General features: G+C 37.1%; 1 protein-coding gene across 3 annotated transcripts in view; it reads left to right on the forward strand.

The window, feature by feature from the left end:
- PHIP (pleckstrin homology domain interacting protein) overlaps positions 1-9,726 on the forward strand; it is a 106,692-nt gene extending 96,966 nt beyond the window's left edge. For 2 of the 3 annotated variants that reach the window (XM_030944816.1, XM_030944818.1), the window contains exons 37-40: positions 361-524; positions 1,000-1,280; positions 1,601-1,762; positions 3,529-9,726. In XM_030944816.1, coding sequence (XP_030800676.1) covers positions 361-524; positions 1,000-1,280; positions 1,601-1,762; positions 3,529-4,175 — 1,254 coding nt within the window. In that variant the 3' untranslated portion in view covers positions 4,176-9,726. The remainder of the gene's footprint in view (positions 1-360; positions 525-999; positions 1,281-1,600; positions 1,763-3,528) is intronic. The other variant, XM_030944817.1, reaches the window with a different exon arrangement.
- Positions 9,727-13,871: the final 4,145 nt, after the last annotated feature.

Consider the following 13,871-nt stretch of genomic DNA (forward strand, 5'->3'; position numbering starts at 1 on the left):
CAGAAAATAAGATTTCTTGACCCTAGGTATGATACAGCAAAATTACCTTAAGGATCTCTCTTTGTGATTTCTGTTGAAACTTAAAAGTGATACAGTCTAGAAAGGCAATTGAAAGACTCGTTTTTCCAATTCTTCCTTTTCTGTGTCGTCTTCAGTTGTGATACACTTTTCAAAACCATGAAAATTGTTAAAGCAAACCTACATGTGGGTTAGCATATATTTATTGAGGCAGATTGTAAATTTCCCTAAAACGTTTCTATATTAATCACTTTTTACTTTTCTAGCTATTATTTGATGATAAATGAGTAAAGGGACACTTTGAAAAAATATCAGACTTGTTTACTGGCTTTTCTTTTTCAGATCTACAGCATGAGCTTGCGCCTTTCTGCTTTCTTTGAAGAACACATAAGTTCTATTTTATCAGATTATAAATCTGCCCTACGCTTTCATAAAAGAAATACAATAAAGAAACGAAGGAAAAAAAGAAGTAGAAGCAGCTCAGTTTCCAGTAGTGTTGGATCCAGGTACATTAATTCCTTTACAGTATTCATGAAATGCTGTGAAATTTTGACATACCTAAACAATAAAACTTAGTGTGTTTTTTTCTTAATACTTCCTTTACTATTCCCTATATTGCAGAATGGTAGCTTTGACATGCAAGTCCCTATGATGTGGAAGAGTTTTAAACTTTACTTAGAGCTATCCTAGTGTAAGTGCTTAAAATTCAAATAACTGCTAAATGTGTACAGTAAAACAGCATCGTTAGGATAGTGATGGCATCATGCTTTATCATATAACTATAGTATTTATTGTAAAGATTCACTTTCCAGAAGCTCACAACTTACATGAATTTCCACAGTAAATGCCATATTTTTAACATACTTCATGCAGAGGTGATTGTTTTACTCCCACAATCTCAGACACTAGCATTTAATTTTATTTATTCCTGTAAAATGACAAGGTGGTCATCCAGGATACAAATTGTTACTCCTTTTGCAGCCCTGAAAGGAAGAGGAGATTAATAAAACCTCATCTGAAGGCAGAAACTTCTGCCACTTCATCATCTCCTGCACCTGCACGGTCGACAGCACTGAGACACGCTCCGCCTCAGATGAATGGAAAAGCCGCTGAGGCCGCCTCCCTCGTGCGGACTCGAAGCAACAGGGGGACAACAGATGTGGCTGTCACAGAGCAACCATCCACTTCTTCAGGAGCAAAGCCTTTAACTATAAAGCCTTTAATTACAAAGCCTAATACTACTGCAGGGTCAGGAAAGTCAGGCAAGTTGGGGTGCTTTTGGTTTTGGTTTTCTATTAATTAAGCCATGCATGTTTTTAAAGATAAAACTGGCTCTTTGGAAATCTAGTATCTTTCTCTCAGTTAAGACTAGTTCTGTTTTCAAACTGATGGGCCTTTGAGGCTTTTCAGAGGAAAACTGAACAAGTTAGGCTATGTTATTTTATCTAGGAAGCTTTCTCCCTTTTGGATCACAAGAGTCAAATAATTTGTAGTAGAACATGAATTCCATTTTAGCCCAACAAGATTGAATGTAGTATAATCTACTTAAGTTGATATTTTTTTTTTCTTTTTATCCTTCTAGTACTGGAGAATTCAACCAAACATTCCAAGAACCAGAATATTGTATCAAACCCTTCCCCATCTGATTACAGTCATAACACTAGGAATAACTCCACGAAAGAAAATCCTGAGAAAGAGAAGCAAATCAAGCGCAAAGTAAAATCTTCCACTGTTAATCCACAAGGTACGAAATTTCTCTGGAACTTCCTCCCCACCCGCAGAGTTATTGATGTAGTGACTGTAGTGTTGTACTTTAGTTGTGGTAATTTGGGAGTAGGGAAATTAGAGTGCATTATGATTTAGCAGAATAGGGAAATCTAACAAAACAACTCAGTCACCATTAGTTTCCTTCTTGATGAATTAGCACAGTTTTGACCACTCTTAACACCATTTCCGTGGTGTGATAACTGTCGTTTAGATGATTTTGAGATGTTAACATCTCAAACTTGTACCTTAATTTAAATTATTACAAATGTCATGTTAAAAGTTTCTAAATTCCAAAGCAGACTTCTGCATGGTCACACTTTAAATCTGTGGGTTGTATTTGGGTCAGTAACACTGAGTGTGATGACATTCTGCGCAGCAGCAAGCATAAGGATCAGAGGACCCCAGCTGCAAATTCATTCTTTCATTTTTTGGCGCAGCAAAAAAGCCTATGCAGTGTTTACTGCTTCTATTTAGTATATTTGAATGGCCTGCTTGGACCTAGTTCATGAAATCCCTGAGTGAGCTTGCCTGGTCTTTTGATGTCAGAATACCTTAAAATTCAAAGCTTCTGTGGAGGCTGAAATAAGATCTCCTAGTCAGAAAGCTTTCCTGTTTATGAATGAGCTTTGAACTGTTCATAAGATGCTTGAAGCAGGTAGATCCACTAAACATCTTTTCTTGAAAATGGGGACACAGTAGTCTGCAAATTGGGTCCCATCTAATTAATCTGCCTACTCCTTGTAGTCCTCTCCCCTAGGAGTTTTTTCTTATTCATCCATGCTTCTGAAAAAGTAGCTCTTGGTCTGATAAGTGAAATCATCTGTCCATTGCTTGTAAGCTTTCTCACAAGGGCCCCAGCTGTTCCCACATTGCATGGCTCAATATGCAGCTGTTACAGGATGGGATGTCAGGGATTTCTGAATGTTGTTGACATGGTCCTGTCTCCTTACATCCACCCATAGGACAGAGGAGGCCTGTGCTTTTAGTGCACGATGGTGCACATTCAAACACAGCAGAAGCTGTGTGTGGGTGTTTCATGAAAGGGCTGCAGGAACTACCATGCTGGCTATGAGCCTGTTCTTGGCCATATTTTAGGCAAGGGTGTGGTGTCAGAACATCTTTCTAAGAGGTCCAGTGACGTGCCCCTCTGAAAAAGTTGATTACCCCTCACATAATGAAAACTCATACCCTGTAAAAGCAAGTACATACCTCTCCAAGCAAGTACATTCTACTGTCTGTTAGTGTGAGAAATCTGTACAAATTTGATACAAAAGATGGTACCTCAGGTTGAAAGAAAATCTTTATTTCTCCAGAGATGACTTACTGTGCAGCATTCCCAATCCTTGCACCATTCCCAATGCTTCTTGAGAAACCTTTTGCTGTTGCAGATACAAAACAGGAGTTCTGTCCACTGGTGTTGTATCATTTGAGAAAAACCCTTCAGCTCTTCCCTTTTTTCCCTTCTTTCCCCCCGGCCCCACATTTTTCCTGGCTTTTTTTGTTTCTTGGGGTTTTTTTTCCTTGCAGCTACCATGTGCTAAATCCAACTAGAAGTTAATCCTCATTCCATTGTAGAATGAAACTCTCTGAGCTCAACTTTGGGTTTCTTAGATTTTGACAGATTGGCAATCACTGTGAATCCATTCAGATATTTTAGTAAGAGTTTTATTAAGGCAGTGTGAAAATGAATGTAAATGCAAGTCTGTTATGTGACGTGTACATTTCTGTACCATTTCTTTACAGCAGATTGCAAGAATAATGCTTTGGCATCAGGAAGCATTCAGGTAAATGGACATGGAGGACAGCCTTTGAAACCTCCAGTTAAAAGAGGTCCTGGACGTAAGCCCAAGGTGGAGACTAATAACAGTAGCTGTGAAGTGGTGGTGCACAAGAAAAGAGGCAGGAAACCAAAAAAGCTACAAACTGTTGAACAGCAAAAGGTTGCAGAGCAGAATACAATCCAGACCACAAGGGATATACCAGAGGAAGCCTCTGTTTCTACTGCATGCAATTCTCTTTCTGAAAATAATGTGAAGGAAGACTTGTTACAAAGAAAAGGCCGAGGGGGTAGAAAGCCAAAAAGGAAGATAAAGAGTCGCCAGCCAGGCTCAGACCTCTTAGCTCCTGCAAATGTTAAAATGCAAACAAGAAGCAGGAGGAAAAAGACACACGAGCCTATGGAGGAGGGTTCTGAAGACCTTAAAGATTCTGAACCTCACATGAGAACTAGAAACCAGGGTAGGAGGACAGCCTTTTACAATGAAGATGACTCTGAGGAAGAGCAAAGGCAGCTATTGTTTGAAGACACCTCCTTAACTTTTGGAACTTCAAGCAGAGGCAGAGTCCGAAAGTTGACTGAAAAAGCAAAAGCTAATTTAATTGGTTGGTAATTTTTACCAAGGGTTTTACTTCAGAATGCTATGAAGCAGGTACAGTTAAGGAACAGCAGAACTTCTGCTTCCCTGCTGCTATTATGGGTTAGAAGAGTATGTTCTGATTTGAGGAGAAAAATTTAGCAAAATGATAAACTGAAAGAACATTCTTTGAAAGAAATATATATTTTAAACTTTTGCTATTTATTACCCTCCAAATAGGTTATACATTTCAACAGTCATTTTGTTCACAGTTGAGAATAATTGAAGCAATTTCTGACTGACGTACAGAGTTCAGAGCTACTCTGCTCAAGTAGTATGTAATATCTCTACACAATTGAAAAAAGGTAATAGAACTTTTAATTGCCACAAATTGAAAACAGAAATCTATTTTTGACCAAGCAAGGTACACTTGGATTGTAAAATCAAGTCGCCTAGGAAGGCAGACTTTGGCAAAAAGTGGCAGTAAATTCACTTGCATTTCTATTAAATAATAAAATACCAAACTTTGCTAATCTGAAAAAGTTTAATTTCAGTTGTGATGGAATGTTCAGCTGCAAAAGAAGCCTAGCACAGGCCATTGTTTATCCAAGTTCTGCCAAACATAGCAAAAATGTAATCACAAATATATATATCCACATTGGAAAAAGTTTGACTAATGTCTAATTTTTCAGACCTTGATTCTTGTATCAATCACTAAATCTCTGTTTATTGTGCCAAAGACTGAGAATCAGTGCAGTGGAAAACCTTTTTTTCTTTTTGAGTGTCAGTACAGCATACCATTTGCAGTGATAAAAGCTGTGTCTTGTTTTAAATAGTAAGTTGTTAACATTGTTCTGAAATGTATCCTTTTTGGTACTTCTGGTAGAAAATAATGCACTGGTGGGGTCCTTTGACAGAGATGTTTTAGTCTAAATGTATAATTGGTTAAAGGATTCAAGGAAATTACAGGACAGGTATGGAATTATGATGTTTACTTTCTGATCCAGATTGATTGTTGTTTCTACAACTTTAGACATGCTTGAGAGGCTGAAATGACCTACAAAGAATAGTGTATGTGTATATATTAATATATACATAAACACCTATGTCTAAAATATTACCCAGGTATAAATTTTTTTCAGGATTTTTTAGATAGCACTAGAATTGAAAATTTTAAATGTCATACTTTATAGTTTAATTTTAAGGGGAAGATTGGTTATTTTCAATTATTAGGGTTAAAAGGCCAAATCACTTTTTATGCAATCATGTTTTATACAGTGGTCTCATTGCACATTGTGTTTTTCTGCACTTTTTATGGTATATCACGCTGACATGCGTCAACATACACCCTAAAGAAAAATTCCATTTAATGATTGTGCCTTGTATTCTATTATTTCTTGCATCCTTACTAAAATTAAGTTGTCTATTGTAAATGATAACTATATGACTTAGGGGAATGTATTGTTATATGTACTGCTCTGGAAAAGAAAAGCAGTTATTTATTTGTTTATGGTACATTTAGTTATTTTATACCTTTACAAACAAACCTTAATACCATTTTCTATCACTTAAAAAAAGTATTGTCCAGTTTCAAGGAAAAAAATACATAAGTAATGGTATTTACTGAGATCTGGTATGGTACAAAAATGTAACCAAAATTTTCTGGTTATACTTTTTTTGTTTTTACACATCCTCTGCAATGTCTGGAAGACATGCAGAATTAAGATCTTAAATTTGCACAGATTCTGTATATGTATTCGAGGCCTGATTCTTCACACTTTATTTTCTTACAAAAAAAAAAGGCCTAAAAGTTTGAAGAAAGAATATTGGTATTTTCCACCAAGAGTAATATAAATATACTACTGTGGATAGCAGACGAGTATCCACCATACCTAATTTTAGGTAGTTCATTTTGCTACAAAAAATGGCTGAGATATTTTCCAGACTCTCTGTGAATTGTTATGGATTTCAATTTGGGGCCAGGGATTAGTTTGCATTTGATTTGTTGGTGTATTTATTTGTTCTAACAAGTATTTCTTTATCATCTGATTAAAATGGAGTCACTAAACATGTGGTAAAATAACAAGCTACGTTTGTACAGTTGCAATACAGCTTCACAATTCAAAACTGATTGATCCTACTTGTTAATTTTGTCTAATCTCACTGATGAAGGCAATCATTTGAAAATGTGTAATTTCCTGATGTTATCTGCATTGTAATATATAAAATAGATTATATCTAAAATTCATCTTCTGTATTTACTCCGTTTGTAATAATGTTTTATATGGCATGTTTATGTATATATTTATATATCAAAGATACCTTGTGTGTAAGTTTTGGAGACTGAAATAATCTGTGTTCCCTTAACAGCAGGGAGAGGAGTGTGCATCTTAATTTTACAAGGGTAGAAGGCCTTACCTGCAGAACATGGGTACTGCTTCCCACCCAGTAATATTGGTGACTTTAGCCAGTAACTTTTTGATTCTTATTAGACACATTAATGTTTTTCCTTTAAAAATAAACTGTTGATAATTTGGGTCAATTTTTTATAGAAGCAATGCTAAACATTTATTAGAAATCAATACCAGATTTATTTAAAATTTATATTTCTTATAATTTAATTTCACTAGGTTGCAAACTTTATGAGACTTTAGTCACCATCAGACTGTATTTTGGTTGGGGAAAAACTTATTATTTGAGGTGGTTGTGAGATACTGTATCAATACAGAAAAAGAGCTTTTGATTACAGAGTCTTAGATTTTTAAATGTGAGCAATAAATTATTGGTCAGTGTTCTGAAATAATTTAAGATCTATAGTTATGCATGTTTTATAATGCCATCTCAAGTACCTAACAACTGGTTCAGAAAATTGAGTATCAAAACCTCATGTGACTGTTTTACATTTGCATTGTAAATAACATAGCTTCATAGCCACATACATGCAAATGACCTGGCAGCAATTAACTCAGTTTTATTCATTAAATTCGTTTATATTTGACATAGATATGAGGATACTGTTCTGGTACTTCTATGCTATACTGGGAAACGTTAAAATTGGTATTTGCTGCTGAGTGGTACCTGGATAACAGTGTGTTAATTGCCAGTGAGGAAATACTTCTGCTTCTGTCATATGTGTGCTCTAAATGTTTAACAGGAATCATTGTGCCTGTGCCTTCATACTTAACAACTCTTTACCACTCTGTTTCTGTTGTTAGTGTGTTCTCTGGGAACTGAACTGAAATCTTACCACTGTAGTGTTCATTATTATTGTCAATATTGAACTAGAGCTCTTTGTCACTCAGCAGTGACCAGTGATGCAACTTCACAGAGAAATGTCTTCCTCCAGTGATTCGACTGCTGTGATAAAGATTTACAGATGTTTATTTGTACAGTGTCCAGTTTGTACCTGTGATCAGTTTGTTGATAGACTTGTAAGATTGAGTTGGTTGAGTTAAATATTACTATGGCTTAATATTTGTAAAGCTATTAATTGATGAAGGACCCTGATGCAGCACGTATAGATATTAATATCTATTAAAAAATAAATTGTAGTGTAGAGACAGTTTATTCACTATACTGCTGTACAAATATTTTTAAGTACCAATTCTGTGCCAGAGGCTTTTGTCTTACCAAAAAAAGGACTACATGCAACACAAAAAATAGTCTGTCCATTCAGTAATTTCAAGCTTGTTAGGATTTTTGCACTGCATTTTAAAATATTTTGCTCACATTTGTTGGATCAAGGACTACAAGTAAATGCTTTAGTGTGTAATTTGAATTTAGGCACATGTTAAATAGTTGATTGGTTCTATAAAAGCAATAGGCTTAACTGGATGGGACCCCTTTCACCCTGTATTTATATAGTAGATTGGAGGTGAGAGGTTTTTAAACTCACTTTCATCAATATTCACATTTTATTTGTAGCATGTGAATCTTGCTGAGGTAATTTTAACATCACTGGTCAATTAAAATATACCCATACCACAATATTTACACTGTGTCCCGAGTCCTTACCTTATTCTAAAATAGTATGTTTTTGTTGACTGTCAACAAAAGTAGATTGTCAAACGTTTTTCTTTTAGCGTTTTTTTAACAGTGTTATAAAATCTTTAATTATAACTCTGCTACAGTGCTGTGATAGAAAAGGTAGAGGGTTTTGAAACCTCACCTAGAAACAGCAAAAGCTCATTTTCTGTTTACGACCTAAATGAAGACAAATGAACTGTGTAAAATGAGTATATATTTTCTTTTATCCCTGAAGTTCTTGTACCAGTTTGGTTTCCAAGGGGACCTAGATATTCAACTGATAAAAGGGCTGTTAGTTTTCTGCTGTAAATTCCTGTATATACTTGTTTTTTCGTATGCAGAGGAAAGTGTATTACATTTCATAAATCTGGTCAAGGCTTGACAATGTGTTTCAAATAACAAATCTGGCATTGACAGCTTACATAGCTTCTTGTTTTTGAATTGTGAATACAGCTTGCTGACTTTTATGATGTCTGGGGGAAATCAGCAGGTAGCATTTAGACCAGAGCTAACCTCCAGGTGCTCTTGTGTTTCTGCTGGATTTAATGCGGGAATTCGCCATGTCACTTTTACAGTGTGTTAGAGAAGGAAACATGCCAGGAAGACAGATTAAAAGACATCTTAAATTGCAGAAAAAGGTGATTAGCTGCTTCCCCCTCACCACCTCCCCCGCCTTTTCCCAAGGTTCTAACAGCCTCAAGGCACTCTAGAAAGAAACCTTATACGCTGCAATAAAATAAGGGTGAATAAATTTAGCTTTTAGGAGATAAGTAGTGAGACAAGTAGTCATTTGGGTCCTTTTTAATGCAGATAAATACATCAGGAAATTCACTTCAAATAATACAAACAATACATTTTAGGGAGGGAAAGTAGTACTATACTATGAATTTCTACACTGAAAGAACAAAGAATGAGGTCACACAAATTAGGAGTAGAAAGAAATAGAAGTACCTGTCATGTACTGTGTGATGTACATGTACTGTTTTGTGCTTACAACTGTGCAGGTTGGTTTGCTAATGCATTGAGACCATACAGAAGTTACATTTTTGGACCATACTAAAACTGCAGAAGTGTGGTGGACAACTGGATAATGATCATGCGTGAATTAAATTCTGTCATAATGTTTCAATATGTATAGAATGGAGCTCAACTTCAAGTAAATTACCTAGAAAGGTTAATTTTAAAACTGACAGATTTTCAGATTAAAAATTACACTTATTTTGTACAGAATTATGTAAAACACAAATCTGTTGTATGTAATGAGTAACAGTTTTGAAAACTATAATTCTTTAGCTTTATCAAGGCTTTTTTCCTTCCAGAAATCTAGATTATCATGTTATATATAACCTGAAGTATCTCACCAGGATAACAGTGCCCTTTCTTTTTGTACATATGGATTGGAAATTTCTTTACTGTTATGTGGACACTTTCTATGTTAGTTTTGATGCATAATACTTTGAATCCTTTTATACAAACTAGAATGTATGTGTAAGAATTACTGTCACTGCAATGTAGTAACTACAAACTTATTTTTAAATAAATAGAAAACATGTTTTTCTAAGCTGTCCAACAGTGTTTGTTTCTATCTGGTAATTTACTGTGCTATGGGATGATTGGTTGTGTGTTTTTCAGAACTCCTTAAATTCAGCTCCTCTTGATTCCCTGTGGAATATGGAATAGCTGTTTCTGGTAGTATGGTATAGTGGGTAAGTGGGAACAGACAAAACTGGAACCGGAGCACTCTCTGACTCTGAAGAGAGATCAGAATTTGCTATTTGGTAGGGGTTTTCACTAAGCCCTGCAGTTCAAGAGGCAATATAAAGGCAGTAGCATCTGACACTGAAGACACCTCGTTGAGTCCTCTTAGCTCACTTCCATGTGTGCACCAGGGCACCTGCCTCTAACCCTCCAGGAAGCCCTCCCTGTTCAGGTGACAACTGTTTGTACCAGAGCTATGTCCAATCCAGGGAAATCTCTGCTCCCAGCAGCTCTAGAAGACACTAGAAACACTTAAGCAGAGAGGATCCCCTGCCTCTCTCCTGCAGATTACTGTCTGCAGCCTAGCTGCCCTGAGTGGGTGATGCAAGGAAAAGTCAACATCGGATGTGTTTTCACAAAACTGCAGGGTTGGTTTGTTTATATGTTCATTTTTCTGTTCAATAGATGCAAGAAAAAAGAATTGTGGATTCTGTTTAATTTCACGTTATTTGCTTTATCAGATGATCTTTTCCTTAAGTTCCTTACCTGAAAACCCAAGGAAGTGATGGAAGAGAGACTCACTCAGATGCAGGTATGTGTGCCTCTGGGTGACTGGAATGTGGAATGGTCACAGTGGAATCAATTGAGTTCCCTGTGACTTTCCAGACTCCATGTAAAGTCTGGCAAAAGCAAGACTTGTTTTAACAACTGAGGAAAAATCTCTGTCCCAAGCGTGTGAGTTTTGCTCATTGGCGCATTCTGCTTGGAGAAAATAATTTAAGAATACTGAACATATGACACACTTTGGTGCTGCTGTTATGTCCTGGAGGTGGTAGTTCTGTTGAATGTACATTTCCAGAATTACAGCACAACAGTAATAGTGGTGTGCTCATCCAAGCATAAGCCACTCCAGGTCCAGGGTTTTAGTTTTGTTACTGAGAATAGTCTTAAGAAGTTAATAGCATTTCCTTTGTTTTGAAAATATCTAAAAATATTTTTCTATGTAACTCTGTACAGAATCCTTAAAATACAATTGTATCCCTGTTCCCATTTCTGTGACAGGTATCTTTTGGAAACCTACTGTAGTTCTTTCATTTTGTGTAGAAATCAAGACTTTGCTTCGTATTAACAGATGATGTGAAATGTTGGTACCTGACAATGCTGTTGGTGCATGTGCTGATTTTAACACCAGCAGGAAATTTAACTCCAAACAAGCCACACCCCAGCCCCTGCCCCTTCCAGTAAAGGAGGGACAAAAGAGGAGAGATATGGGAAGAGATAACAACTTACTGAAACACGAAATGATGGAATAAGACACCCACAGTACAATACAAAAAGAGACAGTGTTTTACCCACAGAAAGGTATTCACCACCAGGAACAAGAACAAAGGTGGCGGTGAACACTTCCTGTGGTTGTGTCCATGTTGTTTTTCCAGACAAAGGCAATAGGATGATCATTCCTGCATGTTGCCCACATGATAGTCAAGAAACAAAGGCAGTGTGGTGAGGTAGCTCCCAGGGCTAACATTTCCCAACCAAAAATAATGGAAAACAGTGATAGACAACCCTCCCTGGAAGCCGAGTCATCTGAGTAGGGGATGCTCTGCTGGGCTCAGTTCTGTGCAAGTGCCTTTGCTGCTGCTCCCAATGCTCCTGTACACCAGGGCAGGGGAGGATGGTCCCATTGGGATGCTGGCTTCATGCTGTCCCTGATCACAGTCCCTGCAGTGCCACGCATGGGAGCCACGCCACAGCCTCGCCTCAGCACCGTGTCCCAGAAAAGTATCCCAGGATGGAGTCCGTGGATCCTTTGCTGTCACCCTCCTGCTGAAGCCGGAGAGGCAAAAGCGGCCAACTTCCAGTAAGGGTGCCTGGCTTTTCCTGCTGAGCCCAGGTCCAGGCGATGCAGTGTGCCATACAGAATAACAACTTGGTCACACCCACACGGCTAACCCCTCTAAGCAGGACAGACCTTAATGCTCACTAAACAAAGGAAATTGTGTGGTTGTTGAAGTCCACCATTTTACTTTCAAAGTGAAAAGTTTTTGTGCCAAAGTCAGTTCACTGCTCTAGCCATCAATATGAGCTTTGCAAAAAATGTTTGTCACTTTTTCCAAAGATAAATGAGCAAAGTGTAATGCCTTTAAAAATTAATCAATGTTGCTAGTTGAAGCAAATGTGAAAATAAGGCAAGTGCCAGCAAGCAATGGACAATGTGACTGGAATAAATAGCATAAAGTTGAGTTACTGTAAAACAAATTATAATGCAAAATATAATTTTTGTGGCTTTTACTACTGTTAACAGGAAACTCAAAGCCCAAAACATCTGGTTGTTTTTCTAGCTCAGAGAAATATTGTGCTAAGAAATCTTTGCAAGAGGCTTAATTTACTTTTTGAAAGGGCTGTAGTGAGAATTTAGAAATCTTCTCTTATACTTTGAAATCTGTGTGAGTGCTGAAGGGATGACAGGGTAGAGAACTTGGGAATGATATTCCTACTCTGGTAACAGCCATACAAACTTCCTTCATGCTTCCTTTTCTTGTCTCTGAAATGAAAAGATTTTACCTAAACTTGGTCTGTTGGCCTTTCATTTTACTTTAGCTAGATACATAAACACACAAAAAAAAAAACCAACCAAAAAGAAAAAACCAAAACAAAACAAACCCCACGAAAAACCAAGGAGGAAGCAAGAGGCAGGTAACAAACTCATTCAGCATCAAATTTCTGCAGAAGCCTATTCCTAGAGGTACTGACTTCAAACAATGTTAGCATTCATGAGCCAGGCAACCTCAGCTGTTAATTTGTGTTTTGTCTCAGATCTTGGAATCTGACTTTGAACAAGGATATTCAAAATAATAAAGACAGAACTTAGAATGCAAACCTGGTTAGAATCTGATTAAAATATTAGAAAGAATTACTGTGTTTGTATTCTGTAGCAGAGAAATCTAGTGGGGTTATTTTTCTGAAATTTGAGCACCTTATTCAAAACTTGAATTCTCTGAACTCTTAAAGAAGATGGAGTAAGCTTCCATGAACTGCTAAGAAATGGAATTCAGCTGTCAAAAACTTTTAAAAAAGAGCTACTTAGAAGTCCTTAATTAATGATCACCTCTCAATACACTGTCTATTTTTACCCAGCTAAAATCTCAACATGAGGAGCTGGGTAGATGTGCAGTCTGTACTGTTGCTGTCCTTCATTGACACCAATTAGTCTGCATACACAAGTACATGGGGAAAGATGAAATATCTGGAACTCAAAACATTTATGCTGTTTGATGCTTGTAAAATGATTGAGGCTGTAAAATGTGTGCCAATTAAACTCTTCTGATAAATAAAGTTTACAAGGGAAATCAGTGGTTAAGTTGTTTAGGAAAAATTACTAGAAAATTCACATAAGCATTGTCTTAAGAAAGGGCAGATCATCTGAAATTGTGTTATGGTCAGGATTGTTTCTTTTTTCTTGCATGCTAATTTATGAAGTTGTAATTTTCCTCTGGCTTTGGCCTCTTTGCCCACCCCTGTGTCATGACAGAGCACACAGGGCTGGTTTCTTTCTGGCTCTTGCACTGAAGATCTCTGCTTAAGCACGTGGGGAGTAGCCTGTTTTGTAAAAGAAGCATCTTCATCTTGCAATTTGGTTTACTTTGTGTTAAGAATATGTCTTAATGTTTGGGTAGTAATAAGTTGCTTGAGTCACACTAAACCCTTCAGCCTCCCTGAGGTAGGATGAGGTGTTTACATGGCTCCTGAGGTTTTGCTCAAGGGAGCTGGTAGGTCCCAGAATTTACTGCAGCCTGGGATTGGTGATGCAAACACAGCCATGATGTCCCCAACGAGGACATCCTGTTCTCCTTGGGGTGGGCTGTGCGAGGCAAATGATCTAGCTGAAGGTGTCTCTGCTTATTTCAGGGGGGGTGGATTAGGTGCCCTTGAAAAGGTCCCTTCTAACTCAAACCCTCTATGATTCTATGATTTAAAAACTATTTTTCTTAGGTAGAATTTGTATTT

The sequence above is a fragment of the Camarhynchus parvulus genome, chromosome 3, assembly GCF_901933205.1.
Source record: "Camarhynchus parvulus chromosome 3, STF_HiC, whole genome shotgun sequence".
Lineage (NCBI taxonomy): Eukaryota > Metazoa > Chordata > Aves > Passeriformes > Thraupidae > Camarhynchus > Camarhynchus parvulus.